At 37.5% G+C, this 26,415-nt stretch overlaps 1 protein-coding gene across 1 annotated transcript in view; it reads right to left on the bottom strand.

Annotated features, from left to right (window-relative positions):
- The window catches only part of Hdac9 (histone deacetylase 9), a 924,083-nt gene that overhangs the window by 213,023 nt on the left and 684,645 nt on the right, over positions 1-26,415 (bottom strand). Inside the window, exons 19-20 of the mRNA XM_033757109.1 lie at positions 23,407-23,527; positions 19,453-19,502 (exon numbers count right to left, since the gene is read on the bottom strand). Coding sequence (XP_033613000.1) covers positions 19,453-19,502; positions 23,407-23,527 — 171 coding nt within the window. The remainder of the gene's footprint in view (positions 1-19,452; positions 19,503-23,406; positions 23,528-26,415) is intronic.

Below are 26,415 nucleotides of genomic sequence, written 5' to 3'. Positions count from 1 at the left end.
TAAATATAAAAGCAGGCTTTTGGTTTTCTCTATCAGTAGTTTGGGATTTTTACCTTAACTAATTTCTTGTTTGAATTTTTAAAGTCTGATCTCCACAAAATCTTTACCCCACAAAATCTTGCCCTAAAATGTATTATGCTTTTTTGCATTGCTATTTTCAACTATACCTCAAGGGAATCCTCCCAAATTCGTGAATCATGAAAATAATTTAGATTGTTTTAGAGGAAAAATTAGAAACTATTTATAAGTTTATATCATTAATTTAATAATAAATTTTGTTTTTTGTCATTATATATTTTGAATTTAATTTTGAAAATCTTTCATCTGGGTTGAATTCAATATTTCTTGTATCTACTTTCTGAAAAGAAATATGGAGAATGATTAGGTGTGAGATGCTATTTCAATGATTTTTTTTTCTGGAATTTAAAGATAAGAGACAATGATGTAGTTGGCCCTGGACAGGGAGGTAGAAGGAATTATGAATTTAGCATAATCTTGAACTACAGCACCATGAGTTTTGTTCCCTAAAGAGTAAAGCCATGTAAAAGTGGCATAAGTAACTCTGAACTATAGAAGAAATGGAATATCAGTCTTTAAAACACATGGCTAGAATTTGTATCCAGAGAACACAGGAAAATGGAAATTTCTTTCACAGATTGTAAAATCTCAGGTCCATATTTAGCCTACATTTTTAGTATCAAGGATGGGACAATTATTAAATATTTATTAGTTTTTCTTCCCATCTTCCAGTCTGTTCCACTGATCCTCAGGCCTATTTCTTTGCCAGTACCATGCTGTTTTTATCACAGTGGCTTTGTAGTATAGTTTCAAATTGGGAATTGTTACACCTGGTGCCATGTGACTGTTGCCTATAATGGCTTTTGCTATTCTAGGTCTCTTGTGGTTCCAAATGAATTTTTGGATTCTTTTTTCTAGTTCTGTGAAATATAGTGTTGGAATTTCAATTGGCACTGCACTGAATGTATATAGCAGTTTTGGTAGTATGGCCATTTTCACTATGTTGATTCTTCCTACCCAGAAGCAGGGCATATCTTTCCATTTTTTTATATCCTCTTCGATTTCTTTTTTCAGAGTGCTGTAGTTTTCAGTGTAGAGACATTTTTTGTTATGTTGTTATGACTAAGGCAGAAAGTATTGTATTGGCTTCTGGTGTGTGGAAGCCAGGAACAATACCAACCATCCTACCCTGCAACACGGAGGTCCGTAAACAAAGAATCATCTAACATAAAATATCAACAATGTCAAAGTTAAGACATCTTGCACTAGAATCATTGAGAAACATATAAGTAAGTATGTTGTCTTCCCCATATTGGCTGCTAAAACTATTTAACTCCAACTTATGGTCCTCCTACTGTAAAAGTAGTGCATGTAGTGCAGCACGTACTTTAAGCCCTAACTTCATTCCCGGATCGCTGTTTTCATTTCTGATACTCTAACTTTAAAAGAAATTTGTTTATGCTCATTTTGTTTGAAAGATGCTTTAAATCATCTATGGAACATGGTAAGAATAGAAAAAAAATACAACGATATCCCAGCAGGGGGTGTTTTGGTCAATAGCAGACCATATATATGACTGTGGTCCCATAGGATTAAGGGAGCTGAAAAATTCCTATCGCCTGGTGGGGGGGGAGCTATCACAATGTTATAGTACAATGCATGGCTCATAAATTTGCAGTGATAAAGTCATATAAAAGTACAGTACATGGGATGATGTACAGTATGTACATTTGATAATAATAAGCAACTATGCCACTAGTTTATGTACTTACTGGCCTATACTTTTATTTTAGAGTACACTCCTTTTACTTATTATAAAAGAGTCCACTGTGTTATGCAGGCAGAAGCCTCGTGTGTCTGGTGTTTACCCCATCTCTTACTTATGTCAGGAGTTCATGTCGAGTGACTGACCTGCACTATGTAGATCTGAATAAATGCACACAGAACGATGTGTGGACAGCAATACAATTAGCTAACTATGCACTGCTCAGGAAATACCCACAATACTGAGCTCCGCGTGACTGCAGAGTGAAGGAGGGAAGAAGGCAAAGAGAGAATGGTGAGAAGACGTGGAGGAGTGGAGAGAGAGGGACAGGAGAAAATGCTTCCTGTGTTCATTATTATCTTTTAAAAGTTGTGCTTCTTCTCTTGTTTTTTATTTGGAATACAAGCCAAAAGTTTTGGGCAACACTCTTTTTTCCAAATAATTTATCCAAATAACTCTCTGCTGAACAGATCAATGCTGCTATCAACTTACTTTTAAACATTGTGTCAACTTTTTTAGTTTTACAAATATTAGTGACAGAAAAGAATTTTTGTACTCCTTTCCATTCTACTGCTCCAGGCTCCAGTCATCCTTCCATAAAACATCAAAGGAAGGGACTGTAATTTGTTTTAACAATTTCAAAAATAAATAATTTTACATCATCAGTGGCAAAATGAAAGACCAAGGGATATCATACAATCGTGGACATCTATAAAAAACAAACAACAAAAACGACACCACGTAAGTTCCACCCACTGACAGCCCCGCTCTTGAGATATGCCATTGCTGAGAAGGTTGGGTTTGGCTCTATCCACGTGGGGAGAGCCTGCTGTCTTCCAGCTGCCCTGATTCAGGGTGGAGAGGGGAAATACGTAAGCACCTTTTCTGGTACACCCACCCTTACAACTGCTCACTTCCTTGCAAAGGGATGCTGAGAAGCTGAGAGACCTGAAGAACATTTTAAAAATCATAGTTTCCACTGTTTCTTTATCCCATTTAGGTGAATTGGAATGATGAACTAAGATGGTAAAATTCCAGAACCAGGCCAACCCAGAAGTTTGCAAGAACATGAAGATACTTCCTGAGTGCCTCCTCATCCCTCATTCAGAGGCTTCTGTTCTTTCAAAAACCTTTTGGGCGAACACACAAAGGCTGTCTTGGAGTTCTTGGGGTTTTTTATTTTTTACTCCAAATTTGACCTCATTAAAAATGGATAACAAAATAAGACTGTGACTAGAAGTAAACAAAATAATCAGAGTTCCAAATATGTTAATTGTCTACATGATAAGATTTTTCACTGAACATAAACTGTTATGTATTTCATATTTTAAAATGTAACAACTGCCTTGTCCCTTAAAATATCTCCTTGAACCTGGAGCAGGAATGACTTAAATGTGAATATTTTCTTGGTGTTAAAGACAGCGTTTGACTAGTATATACATCATGGGACCAGGTAGAGTTCATGGGAAGGGACAAAGTATGCAGAAATGCCTGGGGAGACCTTCATAAAGAAGAGGTGTAGAGTAGGAGAAAAGGTGTTTAAACGATGCCTAGGCCCAGACTGGAAACACAGACATCACATAGCGTAAGGTGAGTGGTGGAGGGTAGGCTTGGTTGCTAATTGGAACCTGGAATGAAACGGAATGTCTATGCCCTGTCTAAAAAGGAAGTGGTTACACAGTTCCAACCAATTTTATGTCATAACTAAATTACTGCATGGTACTTTATTAGCAGTCCTAAGTATTAGAATCTTAGGTGCAATGCTTTTATCTTTAACACTGACCAAGATTCACTTCAAAAACAAACAAACAAAAAAATCCCAGGTGAAGCTTAAATAAACCTCTGTGTGCTCAATATAGCTCCTGGCCTGCCAGTGTTTAACTTCAGCTGTCCAGGGTAATATTATTTATCCATTTGTTTTTTTGTTTATTTTTACCATGCTGGGGATCAAACCCAGGGCCATGTGCATTCCAGGTAAGCACTCCACACCTGAGCTGTAGCCCCTGCCCCAGGGGTAATTTATTTTTCCACAAAGTTTTAAAACTCTAAAGCAAAAAAGGCAAAAGGTGTCTCAAAGGAACTAGCTGGCTTTATTCATTGTGTGGCAACCATCGAAGCTTAACTGACAAGCACATTTCAGGGCAGAGCACTTGGGGAATATAACTACTCTATCTTAAAGAGGTTGTGCCTGCCCAGAAAAGGCTTCCAGTCTCTGCCTGAGAAACAATACATATAAATAAGTTAAAAATCAAAATAAAACAGAGATATTAAGCAACAGGGAGGTAGACTCTGGAGATGGGAAGCCAATCTGGGAAGGAGGGAGATGAGAGGGCAGGCAGAGGAAGAGTAAAAATGATGAAGATATGATATGCACCACTCCCCCAGATAAATCACATAGAGAAACATTAATTTCAGAGAGACAGGACTTTACTTTCAAGTTGTACCACAAAGAACCCTATTTTGGGTGAATGGGGGATACAGAGAAAAGATCTGAAGCTACCAGGAAACTGGAAATGTGTTTTAGGAAATTTTATTTCTATCTATATCAAGATTTGTCCAGAAAGAATGGCTACATATAATCCGTCTAAAAATACACCAATAATTTGAACCTTCCATAACCCCAGGAAACTGTCAGCTTCATATATAATTTTAACAGATATTATAAGAAACTAACCTTTCAGCAAAGCCTCTTCTACTGAATTTCCTTCAGCTTTGGTAAGGGTAGATCAACATAGCCTGCAATCTCTCCTTATTTATTATGTGGACTGTAGGGTCAGGGGCCTTGAAAACCAGCATTTCTACTTACAAACTTGGAAAAGTTTATTAACTGACTCAAGCCCTATAAGAAATAGAGATAATGACACCTTCCTCATATGATTATTTGTACCATTAAATTAGTCAACATTTGTAAATTGCTTCTCATAGTACAACATAACCTCTCAATAAATGTCAACAACAACAACAACAACAACAAAAATACCCCAAACCCCTGGAGTTTTGGTTCTAACATCACTTTTCTATTTAGCAGCACATTAAAGAACAAAAATCATCTGTGATAATGCTGGAAGCCAAAAACTACCTCCAATCAGAGCACTGCACTTTTTTTTTTTTTTTTTTTTTTTTTTTTTTTTTTTTTAACAACATATGGATCTAGTTCAGCTGGAGTTTCCTGAATGAATGTGGGCCTTTGCAGGCTTTTCTAAGCACATCCAGCACAGCTCAATCATTGGCACTGGAAACAAAGCTAATGCTCTGAAAAGCCGCACATGATAGAGATTAAGCTACCTGTCCTGAAAGTGGATGTGAAGGTATTTAAAATGGAAAAGGAATGACTTAGAATAAAAGGAATTTAGGCACAGTCTCCTTTGTGTAATCTAAATGCAGTTTGTTGGTTTCTTTCAGACATATTCTCAGAGTTAAATATAACACTGTTGTGCCCATTAACAAACAGATCTCATATGGGCTGTGCATGGTTAACGTGGTACACGATTCTTGCTCAGATGCCTTGAACATTTCACCCTGAAAGTGGGGAAATGAAACTCCTCACCCAGTACTAAGCAGTTTAGAAAGCTCTTGCTGCTATGCTGTGCTGCTAGAGCCACGGGGCATTTCTGAATAATTGAGTTTAAGCTTAAATAATGATCAGATGCCCCTAAAAACCTACTGACAGACACCAGACTCAACAAAGAAACAGAGGTTTTTCATCACAGTGCTGATTCTGTGCCACGGTAGGCATGTTGTATAAAAGTTCATTGTAAAAAAAAAAAAAAACTTAAACACTGAATTTTTTAGCTTTCGCATTATTAGGTAATGTGCTTTAAGAAAAAGAATCAATTGTGATAAAATATTTCTATATTTAGCACCTTGATTTTCGAACAGAATATTTCATATTTTTAAAAAGTCACTACAATTATTCTAGATTTAATGCCTAAGTTTAATTTCTTTGTACTAGCTTACTCTATTTTAAGCCTTGGTGTGTTAAATGGCAACTGTAAGGCAAATTTCCTGTTTGTTTTGGGAAATGAGATTATTACCTTTTCTTACTTATAAGGTATTTGAGAAACTCAGTATTTTGCTATCCTCAACCTTCCAGGCTTAGGGCTAGAACTAAAATTCAAGAAACATTTTGTTTCTTGACACAGCGATAGGGGGAATCAGGCAGTGGAGGTTCAGAGAGAGAGAAAAATCTAATTTACTTAATTTATGTGTGGACTAGATGGAGGAAGTAAAGATAAACACACTGCCCAGTGAAAGCAAAACATCAGTATCTTTGGTCAACATCTAAAGAAAGATGTAGGGGGTGAGTTCGAATACCTCCTAAGTGCTGGACACTTAAACATTTTACAAACGTTACCTATTTTATTCCTCATGATAGTCTAATAAATGTATCACTAGCCATTTTTACAAGAGAAGACACTGAGCTCTCAAGAGGTTAGGTAACTTGACCAAAGTTAAATACCTGATAAAGCAAAGCTCTGGGATTCCAACCAGAGGCAACCTTGAGCACTGATATTTTTATACTGTCCCCCTCACTTTCATATTTTGAGGCCCTATTCTCCAATGTGACCATATTTGCAGATAAGGTGTTTGATAAAAGTCAATAAGGTTAAATGAGATCATAAGAGTGCAGTGCTCATGTAGTAAGCATGATGTCCTTGAAGAGAAAGAGACAGCAGGAATGCCCTGTATCAAGAAAAGGCTAGGTGAGGTCACAACAAGAAGGAGGCCACCTGCAAACCAAGGGCAGGAGCCATAGTGGGAACTGAGCTTAATAACACCTTGATCTTGGACTTACAGTCTCCAGAACTTTGAGCCACCCTACCTGTTATGACACCTTTAACTAGACCAGTCTGAACTTTTGAATGATTTTTTTTGTTAGTTTAGTAGCACTCTTCTTAAGGATATACAAGAGCTAGTGTAGCCTTAAGTGCAAGCTACAGGGGACTGGTTTTATCATTCTGTCTTTGGGGTCTGACACAAGTTAATGCTCAATAAATGTTGTTAAGAGAATAAAATAATAAATGAGAACAAATTAATCCTATTGCAATACATTTTTCTGGCAGGGTTTTACTGTGCTAAAAAATATAGAATGCAATATAAAAATTCTTCCCTTGCTCAGGCCTAAATCAAGTTTTGTTGCCTTTGTGTCTCATCACTGAACTCCTGAAAACAACATGCACCCCTCCCCTCCTTCCTTGATTAGTCTCCCACAGTGCCACGATTCTAATGGCGGGCCACCTGTTGGGTAGGGAAGTCTCAGAGATATATGTACTGCTCTGTAGAACTGGACCCACTCAGTGCTACCTCCTCAAGAAGAGCACTGGCCATGTCCACACAGACCTGCCATTGCTCACCTATACCAACACATTTGGGCCTCACAATCATACAATGAGGAGGACTTGTTTGCCGCTGTTTCATAGACCAAGAAACTGAAGTTCAGATAAGCGAAACAGTAATTAACAAAGTCAGCATGTTGCTGACTTCTTGTATCATGCTGGGCAGAAAGACACAGCCCTTAATACTGTATCATAAAAACATGTGGAGAAAGCTCTACAGTTACTTCAAGACCGACACTTTAAGAGCTCTCTGTAATTCTGGGTGTCTGTCATGTTTTTCTTCCTATACGATAATGCTGAGAATCATTACTCTAGGCTAAATATTTCTCATATTCTTCATTATATTCTTCCTCAATCATCTCTATAGCCTGTAGCAATGGGTGTTCTCTCTTCTGCCAGCTCCTTCGATGTGTATATTCATTTCATGTAAAAAATTCTGCTGAAAGCCCAAGACCCCTGAAATAGAACGGAGGTGGATTTATGATGACGATGGGTGGATGAACCCACATGCTTCCTCTCTTTTGTTCAGCGCTGGGAGGAAGACATGAATGACAGCCCGTTCCCTTAGGATCACTTGCAGGTTCCCATGCCCACACCTTAGCTTCTTTAGTCATGGTGAGATGAAAAAGAAGCAGAGCAGCTACAGGGAAGACCTTCCGATTCCAAGTAAAACCGTGGAGATGCTGAATGAATACTGTGACTGATATTCCAGATGGAAAGAAGGCGTGAACTCATGTGGCAGCTGGAGGGGACGAGGGGCACGCGGAGTGTGTTAGTGCCCTACCACAAACCATTCCCAGGATGGTGGACTGCTTTCTGGAGGCTCCGCTGGCCTTGCATGGGCTGTTTCTAGTCACTCTTCATCTTCAGAAAAATACCCCTTTGCTATTTATTTGCCAGTAACAAGAAGGAGAGAAATATGCTTGTTCTGGCAAAAAAAAAAAAAAGTTGCCTTGTAAGACTCCTAGGATCTTTACTTAAGATAGTGGTGTTCTCACGGATTTGCCAAGGACTATATGGATTCCTGTGATCCACATGGCAAGTCATGGACATTAAAAGTTCACATTGTTGTTATTCAAAACTTTAGTGAACTGCTAATCAACTCTACCACGATAAGCGTAGCAATACAGCCAAGTAATACCATATTAGCATTTTACTATTGCTTCTTAATTTAATCTGATAAATATACTACATAGAAGGTAATAATAATATGCTGATACTGTTATTCACTGGACAGTGCGTGCTAGAACCCCATTTTTCCCAGGCTACAGCTTAATGAAATTAAATCAGATTCAGTAAGTATGTTTAATGAGATTCTCTGCAACTCATCTCAGTGGTTTGGTCCAAGGTAGAGATTTTTCAGTGTTCTAGCTAGGGTTGATATGCTGTTTGTAGATGTATATTTTTTAGTGCACATTGATAATATTTGAGTGCATAGATTTAACACTTCATTGGAATTTCAATAAAAAAAAGAATGTGCTTGGCAGAAGAATAGTTGTACTTTCTTTTGGCCCAGACTATTCTCATTTGGGAAAGGAGTGCTGACAGTCATACGAGGTTGGAATTATGGTGAGTCGAGAGTGCAAAATACTGTGTTTCAGAGCTTGGGAATAGGGCCACCTCTACTCCAATACCTACAAACTATGGGACATAAATGAGTTACTTCTCTGAGCCTCAGTTTCCCTATGTGTAAAGTAGTAAGATTTAGTTACCTCCTTAGTATTAAAAGAGATTGAGTTGGGTTACCATTGGGGGCTTCATAGAAAAAATAGCTACTTCAGTCATGAGGCTGTGAATCAGCCAAGTTTTCCAAAACTAAGATAGTGTGTTTCAAAGGATTCTCTGAGTCCTGCCTACTTCTGAGCATCTTACCTGTCCTATTAACTGAAGGACAATTCTGTCCTTATAGTCAATCTTCTGGACACTATTAGGATCCAAGTTGAAGAGTATGATTTTACTGAGATGGTTACAGCACAGTCCTAAGTAACTTAGTCAAAAAGTTTGATGTGGTATCAATTATTAATGATTGGAAATTGATAGTTATTAGTAACAATTATTCCTGAAATTCAGGAACCCAAGTTTGTGTTCCTTGCATTATCAACATGCAAAACAAAATTAGAAACATGGACATTGAGAAGCTTTCATCTTTTAGTCTATCCACTAATTTAAAGGGATCAACAATACCCTTAACCCATACAGACGGAAATAAGGAAAGAAATGCAACAGATAACTGAGGCCAAAGCATAAAAGACTGTCATGTGAGAAGCCACCATTATGCACATGCATAGACACTGGGGAATGTCATGAACGTGTCAGGACATCTTCATTAAACTTGAAAATGGACTGGTGTTAGAGTAATGTTATCTAATTTTAGCTGCACAATTTAAATAGGAAAGTATGTCTAAATGGCATCCCCAGACACTGCGAACCCCAAAGCATATAATGCTGCTAAGATCTGGAGACACTTAGGCATCTCATAATTGAGGACCTGGTAATCTCTGAAAGCCTAGGAGTGTGTGCCATGCCACCCAAACTGCTCCAGAAATCCATGGCCAGATCTTGTAAGAAGTTTCAGGATGTTGGGCATGACTATAAATAAAACTTGTCCCCCACTTTTTCCTACCACACTTCAATCCAGGAGTCAAAAGGAAGTCCAGGCAGACTGTGTGTTCTGAATAGAAAAACCCTAACCCTACTTCCTTGTGGAAAGTGGAGCGGGGCTTCTGAGCTCTGAGCAATCTTGACAAACTCTCACCTCACCCAAAAACTGTCACTGCTTCTTCATCGTTTTCAGTGTAAATCTCATCATTCTCTCTGACTTTGTAAGTCAATCACCACAAAAAGCCAGGACTCCCAAGCTACCTTTCATTCATCAATTCTAATCTACAAAAGGCAACACTTCCCATTAACCTCCAGTTCTGTAGCCCAACATCCAAGTTTCTATACTCACATTTCCTTTTAGTTCCTCTCTAATATGAATAACATATATACCCACACAAACACACTTAAACTCATGCATATTTGCTTATCTCTCTTCCTCACTAGAATGTAACTTCTATCAGTATTATTATTTAGATATAAAATGTCCCCCAAGGTCTCACGTGTTCAGAGGTGGGGCTTTCAGAAGGTGAATAGGTCATGCACACCAGTGGATTAATCTACGTGAGTTTATAGCTAAATGAGCTGTTAGGAGGTGAGTCACTAAGGATGTGACCTAGAATGGTATAATTTGCTCCTGGCTCCTTCCTATCTCTCTACTTCCTGACTACCAAAGGTTGAGCAGCTTTTCTCTACTAGGCCCTTCTACCATGTAGTAACCTCAGAGCCAGTTAATCATAGACTGAACCCTCTGAAACCCTAAGCCAAAATAAATCTGTCTTCTATGTTGTAGGTATCAAGTATTTTGCCCCAGAGATAGGAAAGCTGACCAAAAAAATCAGGATATTTATTAATTTATGGTTAAAACGGTGTATTCTTTCACAGTAACACAAATTTAGAAGCTATGCTTCCCTGTTTTGACTGAAATACTTCACTAAGACAGAACCAATAGTGGTACGTCACTATCATGTATTTGATAGCCTGTTACAGGGATGGCTATCTAGATATGGAAATTTTCAGGGTAGAAACACAAAATGCACAAAAATGCACACAAAAATGCAAGTGTAGTTTTCATATCAAAATGAAAAGCTGATCTGGGCCTCAGTTTATCTGCATTTCAGCTGTCATAAGATTCCTTTTTCTATACAGTCCTATTTCCTTTGTTGGCTCTACATTCTTATTTGAACCAAAACCTTATATTTTTTTGACAGCCAGAAGTGGAATAAGCAGATAACTGCATATTTGTATTTAACATTTTAGAGTTTTGGATAAAGAAGATGTGGTTTTTCTATAAAATGGAATACTACTCAGCCATAAAGAATGAGAAATTAGATTCATTCATAGGAAAATGGATACATATTGAGGATATACTCCTAAGTGAAATAAGTAAGTCACACATGTGTAAATACCAAATAGTTTCTCTGGTATGAAAAACTGTAACAGTATATAAGATCCTAATGAGATAATTGACATTGTGAAATAGGAAGAAAAGGGCTAAAGATGTAGGGGAAGTGGGAAGGGTAGGGGCAAGGAAATAAGCAAAAAGAAAAAATATGAGAAAATGAAAAAATGGAAATAAAGTGTTTGTAAATGGGGAGGGGAGGAGGGGGTGAAGGGAGGGCAGGGACAAGGGGAAAAAATGAGAACCAAGACCTGTCCTGTAAAGAAACAAGAACCTAATGATGAATGTAATTGTACTGTACCCCTAAAATGTACCAATAAACTCAAAAAAATTTTAGAGTTTTTGTTTCATTTTTAACTTAAAATTTGAATTTAAAAAGTACATAATAACTACATTCATTGTGAGGAGTTAGTGTATGTACAGAACATATTTTAATTCTTTTTTCCTTCCCATTTCCTCCCCTCCCTTTCAGTCCCTCTGTCTCTTGGTCCCTTTCTAGATCTAAGTTAAGATAGAAGCTTAAAGTTCATCAAATCCACTTACCTTCAGCAACCAAAGTCTAAAGTTTGTTCTATTCTTAAAGTTTATAATCAAAGCACATAGGTAAGTGTAGGAAATTATAGAACAAAAAAAAAATGATAGCAAAAGAATTCCAGAAATATCTCTTTTTCTTGCTCTTTGCTATTGACATTACCTTGGTTGACAGAGTTGTGCAAGCGCACGTGCGTGTGTGTGTGTGTGTGTGTGTGTGTGTGTGTTATGGTGTACATCTACATGTCTTCCCAAAGTCTCATGTGCTTGTATGTGGGGCTTTGAGGATGTGACTGGATCATGGGCGCATGATACTCATCAGGGGACTACTGATCAGTGAGTTTATAGCTAAGTGTGATGTGTGAAGGTGAAGCCAGGTCAGAAGAGCTGCGCCCCTGGGAGTGTGGCTGGAAGGGTGAACCTCCTTCCTTCTTCCCTTGATTTCTCTCTCAGCTGCCCAGAACCATGTCATGAGCTGTCCTCCTCTGCCACGCCACCCTGCCTTGGAGCCAGCCACCTATGGACTGAAACTTCTACAAACTGTGAACCAAACAAACCTATCCCCCTACAAATTATGAGTGTTGGGTATTGTGTCCTAACAAGGAGAAAGTAACTAAGATAGAGTTTATAAGTACTGTGGTCTAAAAATATAAAAAAACACATGTGTAAAACTTGATAATGCCATTTTTCAGCTATTTCATTTTGCTGACAACAGAATTTTACTACCTTTGTGATGCTCATGTTTACTTTAAATACAATGAAGTATTCTTATTTCAAAATGCATCCTGTTGTGCTTAGTCACAATGTCAAAGCAAAGGAAAGAATTTAATCACAGATATGATGGAACAACTAAGTGAGTTAAGGAATAAGTTAAGGTTTTCATTTCTAATTTTCCTCTTTTCTGGGATATCTGATGCTTAATGAATCTACAAAATTTGAAATTCTGTAATAAACACAGAGTGATGTATATGTTTATCTCTGTAGGTTGTGTTGCCTGCAATTCCACCACTATTTGCAGTTCCAGGAGCTTCCTTTGTTATTTAGAAAGAATTCTCTGGCTCGAATGAAATTTGTACTAAATTTTCCAAGTCTAGGGCAACATGATCTTTTTGTGGAATCTGTAGCATGAAACAAAACTCTCAAACAGTTTCATTAAGGTTGCTTATCAGCTTTCCTCTGTCCAGGTGCCATGGGGTGTCCCTGCTAGTATCATCTGCATCAAGCTTAAAACTAATGAAAATCCAAATACAATTAGGAAGGAGAGATGGGGAAAAGAGAGATTCCAAATCAGGGTGGGTTCTCTTATTGTGCTGGGGGGAAGAAGACTGTGATGCATCTTTGATACCAGCAGTGGAGGAAATGAAGCACTGATTGCAAGGCAGGTTTAAGCTAATGTTAATATGAGGGAAATCCACATTATCCTCATTACTACATGTGAAAAACAGATGCCAACTCCTCTTCTTTGTGCTGATGTAACAAAAGGCATTGTGCCTCCTCTACAAACTAGGGTTACAATTGGTTTCCTGAGTCAATATCAAAACTTCGGAAACACCCAAAGTTTGGCAGAGACGCTAAGTGTTTCTGTGAAGGAGGGGGATTCTCTAGAGATTGGGCGTAGCTCAGTGGGTGCAGTTGTCAGGGGCCTGTCATTATGTGGAAACGGTTAATGCCTGGCTGCATTCTCTTACCCTACACCCACAGCCAATCCCTGTAAACAACTCACACAAACATGTTCGTTGTAAAGTGTTCTCCTTTTCTGTCTTGGAAGCCCTTCCTCTGTACTCCCGTAGGACATTTATCTAAATCAACCTAATCGGTAGGCCCTGAGCAACTAAGCACTGTGATTTTTGTCTCATCAGGCTTTGCATCCCTACAACAAACCTTATCTTACTTTTCCTGCCCTTCACTCCTCATTTGATGCGTGCCTTCTAAAACACCAAAAAGAAGAGCACCCTAAATAACAACAGTAAAATACTTTTCTACTGCATGAAACTTAACTAAAGGTCCACAGATTTAGTCAGAGAAATTATTCTCTAGTGTTATAACAAAAAGGAAACATCAGAGCAGCCTTTTAAATGGCTGTTTTAAAAGGCTATGTGCTGTTTTTAGGGAGAGTAACTGTGGAGGAGCAACATGGTATAGTAAATAGAAAACACAATTGGAAGGTGTAAATGTGCTGTAAAATAACACAATTTTCATATATGTGTGTGTGATATTTGTTATATACCTATGTAAATTTACGTATCAGATGGGATAGCTTACCTGTAACTCTGATTGAATGAAAGAAAGATTAAGACATTTCTCCCAAACCTGCCCCTGTATAAGTGAGCACGGTTACCACAGAACTACAGCATCTGTAGAAAATCTCAGAATAATTAGGATGACCCTTAAATTCCAAGCTCCCAACAATCACCTACTCCTTCTCCCCATCTCCTCCACCCCCAAATCACAAACGGCCCTCTTAATCCTCATAGTGTATCAAAGCAAGGTGTAACCCTATAGAATATGGACAAAGGAAAAGTTTGTAATCAAAAGTTGGCCTCGCGTTCACAGCCTGAGCCAGTTGCTGCTCGAGAAGGTGCCTCAGCGAAGCCGCACAGAGCCGCACTTTGGCACATCTTGGACCAGTTCAGCAGGCCCCCATTATGCCCCTGCTCTGGAACTCCTCACTCCTCCAGGAAAGCTGTTCTGCATCTTCACAGCTCTTCCTCTTCCAATCAAGGGTCTGACACTGGCCATGGACCACGTTTATTTTTCTGCCTTTTGGCACTGGGAGTTTGTCTGTTGGAGGATAAAAGTGGAATTCTCGGCTGTCTGCAGGGCTTTCCCCAGGGAAAAGAGCATGAAACCCAAACTTATATAAAATCATATCCTGTTTGCAAACATCATATTCCCTTTGCTTCTCACTAATCTGGTCCTGTAAACCCCAGCACAGCTTGAGAGCCCATTCCTCATCTAAACAAATGCCATAAGCCCTTTTATACTTTTACAACCATGTCAAAAAATAATATTGCCTGCCAATAGTGATGTGATTGGAGTTGCCTCCTCCGAGCCATAAAAGAAGTGCAGAGTCTGTTATCAATTTCTCTAAGTGTATCAGGGGAATTATGGGTCGATTCAGTTCCAAGTTATAAATGACAACTCAAAAGCCGCAGAAGCGTTTGAAGCTGGAAGCTGATGACGACATTATCATAAAAGCCTGCTCGTCCTTGCTTTTGCGGGTTTTTTTTTTTCTCGTGGCCTATCAAGTGAAGAGGAGAAAATAAGGCTGAGAAATGACTTCAAGATTTCTTCACACAGCAGCAGGTCAGATGGCCAGGAAAGTGATCACTATTTTTAGTGATGTACCCTGAGGAGTGGGAATTAGTGTGGTCTTGCACTGGCTTTTGTTTCCAGAGTCCCTTCATTATCTATTTCACCAGACAACGAATGAGTCCTGGGATTTGTTAAAACGGTCTTTTCAACTGCTGTGTTTTCTTGTGCAATTGCATCATAATTGAAAAAGAGTCATACCATAGTAACTAAATAAAATGAGATGCAAACACAAAGGAATTTGGAAATCTTGAGATTGCTGCTCAAAATGTTAAGTCGGGGGAGCACATTTTTTTAAAACTTTTTTTTGGGGGGGAGCACATTTTAAAGCCTTAAATACCATTCATCCATTGAGCTATCTGATCAACATTCCAATTAGTCAAGCAATTTTAAGGGGAAATTTAATAAGTAAATGCTTTCTGATTTCATAATGTCCAAGGTATTGTCCTCAAAAGCTAATTAATCTATTGGCATTCAGCAGTTATATATTAAACCCATCTAGAATGCAGTTATATACTCTAAGTAACTAGAATTCACTTTAGCAATTGGAAATCACTGAATATTTTGGAATTGAAACCAATGAGTCTATCTCACATAATCAGATCAGAACTAGAAGAGTTTCTAAAGACAAGAGCAATTTCAGTAGTTTCCAAGATCTCCAGGGATCCCCCCACAACACTAAATGGGGCCATTCCAAGTTCCTACTTAGTATCTTTTGCATAGTAAATGTCTGGGACTGCCCTCAAGATAAAAATTTAGACTGATTCAAATCCAGAGGACACAGAGTTTCTCCTAGGATTGGCATCAAAGCCAAAGATCTAAGGGAGCAAGATGGCTCCTTGAATAACTAAGAACATGATTAGGCTCCTAAAAACAAAAAAAACTAAAATCCTAGAAGCACATGAAATAATTGAATCAGTCTAGCTTGCTAGAGCGCCAGCATGTGCAAACTTGTAACTTGTGTGTATGTATGCACAGACACATGCATGCATGCACACACACACACACACACACACAGACCTAATAAGTGCCCCCAGAAGACATATACGCCAATTTAATAAGCACAGTGCCTCTCCGCATCCTTCTCCAGCATGGATGGAGCCAAGCTAATTCAGGCCACATCCTACGTCCTCTGCTTGCCCAAGTTTTACTCACCACCACTGCTGCAGTCATCCAAGCTGGGGAAGTCTCTTAAGGACTTATTCTGTGGCACACCCTAACCTGGGTTCATAATGTATGAACACCCCAAAGACAGCAGGCACTGGTCATTCTTGGGGCATTTTTCTTTTCTTTTGGTCATACTGGGGATTGAACCCAGGGCCTTCAACAGACTTTTTTTGTTTTTGTTTTTGTTTTTGTCTTTGAGATGGGGTCTCCTTAAATTGTCCAGGCTGGGCTCATATTGGGATTCCTCCCGTCTCGGCCTCCCAGAGGGCTGGGATTTACTAGTGTTATTCTGGCTGAAGAATAAGAAGTCCCCCTGGTATGAGGTTAGACCAGTAGAATACAGAAAATTGGTGTTCAAGGGATAGTGAATCAATCACAGGCACATCCCAGGTCAGCCCTGGGAGATGAGTCCTAGCAAGCTGCTCTCAGTTCTGCTCTGGGGCATGAATTAAATGTGCTTGTAAATGAGTGGGGTTTGATGCCCACCACTCCCTAAGAAGCTTTGGCTTCCTCCGCAATGGTCATTAGCTTTTTATTCTTTGTCTCATTTGCACATACGCAGCCATTGTCTTAAAATAGCCTTGTGGGATATTAGAAAATAAGCATAAAAGCCAACAAAACCCACTTTAAAAATCAGTTTATTAAAAAAAAAAAGTCAGTTTATCCTCTGCCTTTCACAATGATTTTGTAAGTTCCCTGCTCCATGGGGTAGGGGTGCTGCTAAAATAAGCAAGGATGGATGTGGGGGACGACTTCCTGTGTCAGGGATCGGAAAGCAAAAGTCACCATGAGATGCCTCAAAGGAGGGCAGTCTAGCTTAGCCACACTGCAGCCAGGTAGAGATGAAAACCATAGAAGAACCTTTGAAGCTTTTCTGGAATGTCTTCACATAAATAATCACACCAAGCCCAGCCTTTTTCCCTTTACTGTGTGACTTCAAGAAAATAATTTCACTACTTTTGGCAGTCAGTTTCCCAGCTAAAAAATGGTGTTAATCATAATGACTTTTTATGGCTTATCAATTTCATAAAACTGTTGTATATTGATAAACTGTAAACTGCAAATTGTATTTGTCATTCTTATTCTCAGAGGGGAAAGGATGACAATGAAAGAAAAAAAAAAGAAAGATATCCCTTAATAAATCTGGCATCATTAAAATGATAGGATGAAGAGAAAATATGTGAGATTTCCCTGAATAAAGTGCAATTATAGCAAAGGATTCTCTACAACATGATATATACATAAAATAAGCACAGTGCCTCTCCGCATCCTTCTCCAGCATGGATGGAGCCAAGCTAATTCAGGCCACATCCTACGTCCTCTGCTTGCCCAAGTTTTACTCACCACCACTGCTGCAGTCATCCAAGCTGGGGAAGTCTCTTAAGGACTTATTCTGTGGCACACCCTAACCTGGGTTCATAATGTATGAACACCCCAAAGACAGCAGGCACTGGTCATTCTTGGGGCATTTTTCTTTTCTTTTGGTCATACTGGGGATTGAACCCAGGGCCTTCAACAGACTTTTTTTGTTTTTGTTTTTGTTTTTGTCTTTGAGATGGGGTCTCCTTAAATTGTCCAGGCTGGGCTCATATTGGGATTCCTCCCGTCTCGGCCTCCCAGAGGGCTGGGATTTACTAGTGTTATTCTGGCTGAAGAATAAGAAGTCCCCCTGGTATGAGGTTAGACCAGTAGAATACAGAAAATTGGTGTTCAAGGGATAGTGAATCACAGGCACATCCCAGGTCAGCCCTGGGAGATGAGTCCTAGCAAGCTGCTCTCAGTTCTGCTCTGGGGCATGAATTAAATGTGCTTGTAAATGAGTGGGGTTTGATGCCCACCACTCCCTAAGAAGCTTTGGCTTCCTCCGCAATGGTCATTAGCTTTTTATTCTTTGTCTCATTTGCACATACGCAGCCATTGTCTTAAAATAGCCTTGTGGGATATTAGAAAATAAGCATAAAAGCCAACAAAACCCACTTTAAAAATCAGTTTATTAAAAAAAAAAAGTCAGTTTATCCTCTGCCTTTCACAATGATTTTGTAAGTTCCCTGCTCCATGGGGTAGGGGTGCTGCTAAAATAAGCAAGGATGGATGTGGGGGACGACTTCCTGTGTCAGGGATCGGAAAGCAAAAGTCACCATGAGATGCCTCAAAGGAGGGCAGTCTAGCTTAGCCACACTGCAGCCAGGTAGAGATGAAAACCATAGAAGAACCTTTGAAGCTTTTCTGGAATGTCTTCACATAAATAATCACACCAAGCCCAGCCTTTTTCCCTTTACTGTGTGACTTCAAGAAAATAATTTCACTACTTTTGGCAGTCAGTTTCCCAGCTAAAAAATGGTGTTAATCATAATGACTTTTTATGGCTTATCAATTTCATAAAACTGTTGTATATTGATAAACTGTAAACTGCAAATTGTATTTGTCATTCTTATTCTCAGAGGGGAAAGGATGACAATGAAAGAAAAAAAAAAGAAAGATATCCCTTAATAAATCTGGCATCATTAAAATGATAGGATGAAGAGAAAACATGTGAGATTTCCCTGAATAAAGTGCAATTATAGCAAAGGATTCTCTACAACATGATATATACATAACTAAGTTGCTTCTCTCCATTGAAGATCTAAGATATTACTTAATTTAAAATTTAAGCCCTCGGAAACCTGCCCTAGAATTATGTTGTTTTAACATGACTTAGCACTTAGTTCTACGGAATAACGGTTTGTTACTGGTGACGGTTAACTTTAAATAGATTGCAGGTCATAGGGTTTGTTCTAATCATCCACAAAAATGTAGACAGTTTTCTTCATATGTTGTTGAATTCGAACAAATTCATCCCTGAAATGTGGTATAAATATCCTGGGTCAAAAGGCTTTGTTAATTATTGAAGACAAAAATGGCCTCAAGGGATTAACAAACAAAATGTCCCATAATGCAAAGCATTTTGTGAAGTTTATGCTATTTTCACCAGGAATAGAATGTGCATAGCTGGAAGGAGAGTAAGTAGAATTTTCTTGCAACCATGTTAAAATGTCTTGTATTAACCTTTCTCAAGCTTTAGGAAAGTCTAGCACGGGGCGGGGGGGCTTAATGAGTGCATATTTCACCACAGTTTGAAGGACTCTTGGCTTAGCTCTATGTTGTACTGTCTAGAAATTCCTAATTTTTGAACAAGGGGTTCTGTATTTGGGCAATTAGCTCCTCAGATTATACAGCCAGTTCTGAATTCTAGTATAACATGAAACAGTCAAACATAATTGAACAGATACATAAGAGGAGTTCTCCATTTAAGTCTGTGTTCTTTAAAAGCAATAAACACTTACCCCAAGTCCACCACAAGGCAATGAGGAAAAAAACTTTTGAGAGTCATCACCTATACAGTAAGAAGACATAAAAATATATAAATTATGAGTTATACAGCTTTAAAAATGTTTACTCACATATATGATTATGCTCATAGCATTTATCACTTAACTCAGAAAGAAATCAGTAAAATTGTAGATAAATTCAATGACTCAGTTTTCAAAATACTTCGTTTTATCTCTATGGATGTATAGGTAAGAACTCAAAGCAAATGAATATAAATAATATTAAATGTAGAAGCTGTCACTCCATATGAACAAATACATGCCTGTGAAATTAAATTGGGTAAAAGATATATATATATAAGTATATTATGTATTTATATTCATATACACATGTATATATTAAATTGAGTAAAAGATATATATATATATTTTAAAATTGTAATTTATGTTAAATAACTCAGCTCTTCACTGTATGTAACCCTCCAATGTGATGCTTTGAGCCACTAGGCTTATGAAACTGCACATTATCATTTTTAAAATATTTCAAATACTAAAATTTTTTCCTCAGATATACAGACTTATCCTTAATTTTTACTTCAGAAATAGACAACATATACAGCTATAAGTAGCTGAATCTACTTAAGATACAAAGTATACCATAAGCTTCTCCAACATCTATAATTTTTTAAATCAGAAGGATAACCCCCCCTTGGAGATCTATATGTTAAACATAAAAATATCTTCTCTGAAAATATAGGCCAAAATCTTAATTGTGATTCTCTTACGACTGATATTTCATGGGGTTTTCATCAATCATTTTGTGTAGTTGAACCTTAATTTCTACATTATTGATTTCATGAAGAGAGAAAAGCAAGTTAATGCTCCCCAAACTTCTAGCATGAAAATCTGCCTGTGTATTAACTAAAGGGAATGGCAGTGATTCTTTCTACCTTTTAGTCAAGTGATTCCTATAACTCACCTATAACTCATCCCATTCATTTGTTTTATTGATGATCAATGAAATAAATCAAATTGAAAACACAATATTGGTGGAATTCACATGCTCTGTCAGTAAAGTCTTAAACATTGTACTATCATTAAGAAAGTTTATTTTGCAACCAATAAAGTATATGAGTAGATTTTTCCAATGTAATTACTAACAGATAGAAAGTGATTAAGAGAAATGCAAGCACATATGAAGACACATGGTTAAATAGAAAGAAAACAGAACACATGAGAGTACAACCCAGGGTTAGCCTGTTTGCCTAGCATTCATGAAGCCCTAAGTTCCATCTCCAATACTGCAAAAACAAACAAGAACAAAGGTAAGAAGTCAAAAACAATAAAAAAATAAACACATGAAGGCACAATATTAAAAGTAGAATACTAGCATCTGTGAGGACACTTCAACTAATTTCTGGAGAGCATATAGAAAGATAAAGTTTTCTTATATTGTTGCTGTTAACAGAGATATTAATGTATCTCTGAACTTTTTTCAAGAGTGAATCCACATATCACCCTTGAATTAAAATATACATGTATAGTATAATAACTAAGCTAGTTGGGCGTGGTGGCGCATCGCATGTCTGTAATCCCAGCACTCAGAGGCTGAGGCAGGAGGATCGCTGTGAGTTCGAGACCAGCCTGAGCTACATAGTAAGTTCCAGGTCAGTCTCACTACCTAGTGAGACCCTGTCTTAAAAAACAAAACAAAACAAAAAATAATAATAATAATTAGCTAAGCTATTTATTAATGATCAATAAAAGCCATAAAGATAAAGTTACACTGTAATGAAATAATGTTTAAAAAGTAACTTAAACATCATTCAACCCTAAGAGAAAAAGGAAAATAAATATATGCCTCTTATGGATAATTTAGTAATATTTACATAATACATAAATATTTACACAATATTTACATTAAATCGGAAAATAATTGATCATATAAATTTAATAATGTGTGAGAAATATTTAATCCATGGCATGACTGGATATGGTTTTCATAACATTATTTTCTTTATCAATGGACAGGAATCTGACTAGCCACAAAGTAATGGAAACTAATAATAAGCATGACAGGAATATTAATGCAAAGAAAAACCTTGCACCAGACTGATTGGAGACAATATTTTGAAAGTGTCATCTTAAAACATTTAAAGTATTTAAAGAGATAAATGGTGCTCATTTTCAAATCTATTTATAATCTGTAGATATCTTTCAAGATACAAAGACTGATAGATCCAATCACAGTAAACTTTTATTTAAACTCCTCTTAACTCTAGAACTTTTCTATCAAAAGTAGTAGCATCCATTTAACTCAGAAGTGACACCTCACATCTGTGTAGGGGAAGCTGGAGTAGGTAGTGAGTTTCCTTCAAAAGGCCAATAACAAAAAAATCTACAGCCTTGATGTTTAGATCAATTTATTTGTATTCATAGTATAACTTTAATTCTGCTTCAGAAATTGTTTCTCACCATCAAATGCTAGCCATTCTCTCTAAACACTGAATGATGACGTGTACCCTTTTCTGCCTAACTTTCCCCCAGCTACCTTTACCTATCCCGACTGCACACACCCACGTGCCTGGTTTCACATATTTATGGATGTTCGCCTTCATTTTACAAAGAGCATATCTGCAGTGTTATAGTAGGTCATTTTTAATTTCTCCTTACAATTGCTTTCCAAGATGCTTACTCATTACGTCACATGCTGTCTCTCAAACATTTTAGGGCTAGTTAATATAAACTATTTTGAAATAATATTGAACTAAGTGACAGAGTTTGATAATTTGGAACTGACTTAACAGGCTTGTTTGAAAGACAGGGAGGAGAAAAAGTCCTAACATGTCTTTTGTTGTTAAAACACTTCATATATAACTCTTTCAGTAGTATTGCTATGATATATGCTGTTATTAAGTTATAAAAAATTATAGATATAATATAATTGTTTGCCTGTAATTCCAGAACTTCATGACGCAAAGATTTGAGTCCAGCATAAAAAACTAAGTAACAATGAAACCATGTCTTAAAAAATAAAAAGGAATAGAGCTCAGTGCAAAGACTCTGAGTTCAATCTCCAATTTCATTAAATAAATAAAATAAATAAATAAATATTTCAACCAATGTTTTCCACTACTTTTTTCAAAATCTGTATTGTCTATCATTAATATAAAGCTTATATAAAGTTCTGCAACTTAATTTTTTTTTCTAGCGACAAGGTATCATAATGTAGTTCTGGCTGATCTTGAACTTATATAGTCCAGGCTGGCCTCAAACTCATGGCAGGAAATCCTCCCACCTCACCTCTCTAGTGGTGGAATTATACATGTGCACCACCACATCTAACTTTATTTTAAAATCTGATTTAATGTTTGGAAAAAAATCATACATTGGCAAAGCATCGTGCTTATCAGTTTCTACTTGTGTCATTTACTGCACTATTACATATTTGCCAAAAGTAAGGTGTCTATCGATAAGATTAGTAAGTGCAGTCTTACTATACCATAAAATGTAGTATCCTAGCATGGTGCTGAGTTTTCCCTTAAAATAAGGCATATTACTATCTTAAGTGTGTCATAGTCACAGAAAAAAAGAACTGAATGACAAAAACAAAGGGGAAAAGTAGAGAAATTTATGTATGTGAAAAGATCTGTCTTTTAAATTAAAAATATAAGCAAACAAATTTGGCAATGCATATATCCCTACATTTGTATGGTGTAAGAATACAAATGGCACTTAAATAAAGGTTAGTTTTAAAGTAAACATCATGGAACAGACATTGTCTTTTCTAATGCAGCATCTTAATCTACTTTGGCTTCTCTTATACATGACTCACATCACAAAGTGATGTTGGAAAAAGTGATTTTTTTTTGTCACACTTGCTTGCCAAGTATTCTGAATTGACACCAGCATTGACTAATGATAGTGCTGGAATGTGTTGTTCTCAGGAGAAAGGAGGCCCATACAGACCTAGGAGGATCCTGGGGTCCAGCTTCTGTCCGTCCAGGGGGCTGGTGCCATACAACAGTGAGTGATGTTCAGAATGAACAAGCTGTATTTCCTCCAGGCTGGCTTTTCGACCTTGAATTCGCTGAAAGCAAACAGCAGAAACCTATAGTATTCTACTGAAAACATTCAGAAGAGAACAAGACCCCAAGACACACTGAAGATGATTAATAATGGACTGAGTTTCATCATGCAGGAATGTGACACTGATTTGCTTGGTAAAGTACCATAATAATGCTTGAAAAATGAGCATAGGCAGGCTCACATCCAATAGACTAATTCTGCCTAAATAGGCAATCTACGTAAAGTATATTCTTCTTTGGCAAAAAAAAATAAATCTGTAACAAAGCAATTAATAGTTGAAACAGAGCATACTGATAAGTGAATTTATTAGCATTTTACTTTCAACTTACCTTGGAAGAAATTGTTGGAATGAAATTACTTATTTTTCTTAAAGTATATAAGTAAAACCATTACATTGTACTGTATTTGATTATTAAAAATATGCAAATTACTTCCTGTGTGTGCACCACAGAGTAGCACTCCTCTACAGAGGTGTTACTCAAAGTGTGTTCTCTGGGATGCATAACAATCCAGAGCCTGTTTATCAATGGTCTCTAATGAGGTCAATACAAAAATTCAGAGAAACTTTTAGAAATGTGTATGTCAGTCTGACCAGATTTGCATGTCTTTTGAATGTAGTAAAATCTTGCACATCTTCAATTTTTATTTTAGTCTTGCAGTATTTAATTTTCAATATATTTTATAAAAAGCATGAATCTGTGACAGATTAGAAATTAAACAGAAGCCAAAAACCTGCTGTTTAACCAGAGATAATTTGAGACACTCGACTCAGTCAATTTTTTATGCTAGACAGAGACTTTCACTGTAACACAAAAACAAACAAACAAATAAACAAAAAATGGTCCTTCAGCCTGAGCAAAACTATGCCTTGAGTTAATCCTCAATTAACCAAGATAGAAAAGTGTTCTTCCTGGCCACATTTCTCAGCACATCTTTGAGCTCAAAAACAAAATGCCAGTGTGGTGAGTTAATTAACCTTTGCTTTTGGAAACTGCTGTGCTTCTTAAAATTTTTTTTTTCACTTAAAATATATACCATCACAAAGCAATGGCAGGGTAATACCTAAGCGCAGAACTCCAGCAAAATTCAGAGTACCTGATATAGAGTGCTGTCCCCCAGGTTCCTGAGCATGAAACCACCAAGCCAGGAAACATCAGGCGACGGCCACACCCATCTGAGGACCTGCACTATTCCATGTTCAGCCCCGATGTGCGAGGTGATGGGACTGCTGTTGTGTGTGCTGATACTTCCTCAGGGTTTACTAGGCAAGTGCTTGTCACTGAAAACAAATGATCAGGTCAGGATGAAGGAGTAATGGCAGGAAACTACGGGAAACGAGAGAGAGTGATGTAAAGCAGATTCTCCTTAAGACTGCTTTTATGTGCTGAACAAATAAACAAATACTTGTGGGATTTTCTTTATCATAGTATTGAAGTTCCCTGTTTTTGACAGGATTGGTCAGCACTGTGTAATCCCAGTTATATTTTTAGAAAACTGAAAATATGCTTTAGAGAAATTCTCAGGCAGGTGAGACAAGAATTCTAATGCTGAAGACTAAAAGCAAATTTAATGATGGCCTTCTGGTAGGCTCTTGTTCTGAGCAATACACAAAGGTCTGACTGAGCCAGGTGGCTTGCCAGTAAGCATGAAATTTGGAAACATTTATGGAAGACCAAAATAGCCAAATCACAAGAATGACAAGTAAAGAGATAAAGTAAGCAACAGAAAGTTGAAAGCCAATATTAAAGAGAAACATTTTTGCTGCAAGATTTCAGCAGCAGGAAAATCCCTCAAGATAAATAGTGGTTTGAGTCATCTGAAGTTGGAATGAATACAGCCCTGGAAAACAGACTGTGACAACCAGTCTTGGTGTGTCATAATAATGAACATCATGAAATAATCGGGCTTCCAGCTCTCATTTCTATCATCTATGCAGTCCCTAACCACCAATATTATATGTGCTGATACAGGGAAATACCGATACCGTAAACAATGGCAATTCTATAGTTAACAGTCTGAGCCATGTTTTGACAATTATACTATCATACACATTCATTTTTTTCCCTCTCTTCTTTTCTATTCAGACTTTTTTCCAGCTCTGAATTAAATTTTTCCATCTGGCATAACATCAAATAACCCTAATGAAAATATATCTCTATGCTTTCATACACTAGTCATACAAATTTACACACTGTACACTCCATGCTTGTCCCAACCCTTTTCTTCATCTCCCGTAATCCCACTAGCATTCTGGTGGAATGAATGCTCAAATCACACATTCGAATAATAATCTGCTGACAAGGTTCACTGGAATGGACACCAGAATTAAGGGTCAGCAAATCATAACAGGACACCTGCTATATCTCAGTCGTCCCACTGTGTAACATCAGTCAACTGGCAGTAAGGACTGAGCACCTGGCCCAGCTATCAAGCATTTACTTTCTCTAAGAGTATCCGCTTCTAGTTTATGCCCTCTCCCTCACCTCACTACTAAAGTGTAGCACTGCTCATAAGCTTTCATTCTGATTTCTCTCTTTTTTTTTCTTTCTTTTTCCCTTAACTTCCTTTGGACTCTCAAAGTATTTCACACTGACTCCTTTTATTACTATGGTAAAAAGACACTGCTATGGGAACTTGGTGGACAACTAAGCTATGGATCCTAAAATAGCAGCCACTTTCTTCGTTTCTTAACACACAGTATCTCCTAGAGTAACAGTTCCTTCTTGCCTCAATTTTTTTCAGATGCTTAAATGCGTCACATTCAACTTTCCTCGCCTATTGTGATCTCCGATGTTCCCATTTTTAATTTATTATTTCATTTGTTTACTTCATTCCTTCTCATATTTTCTATTTCCTGTGTACTCTTTATTCCCTCATTTCTAAGATGTT

The sequence above is a fragment of the Fukomys damarensis genome, unplaced genomic scaffold (assembly GCF_012274545.1).
Source record: "Fukomys damarensis isolate Sample0158 unplaced genomic scaffold, DMR_v1.0_HiC HiC_scaffold_4, whole genome shotgun sequence".
In the NCBI taxonomy this organism is placed as follows: Eukaryota; Metazoa; Chordata; class Mammalia; order Rodentia; family Bathyergidae; genus Fukomys; species Fukomys damarensis.
The sequence above is the reverse complement of the archived record's forward strand: the minus strand, read 5'-3'. Positions and strand labels throughout refer to the sequence as shown.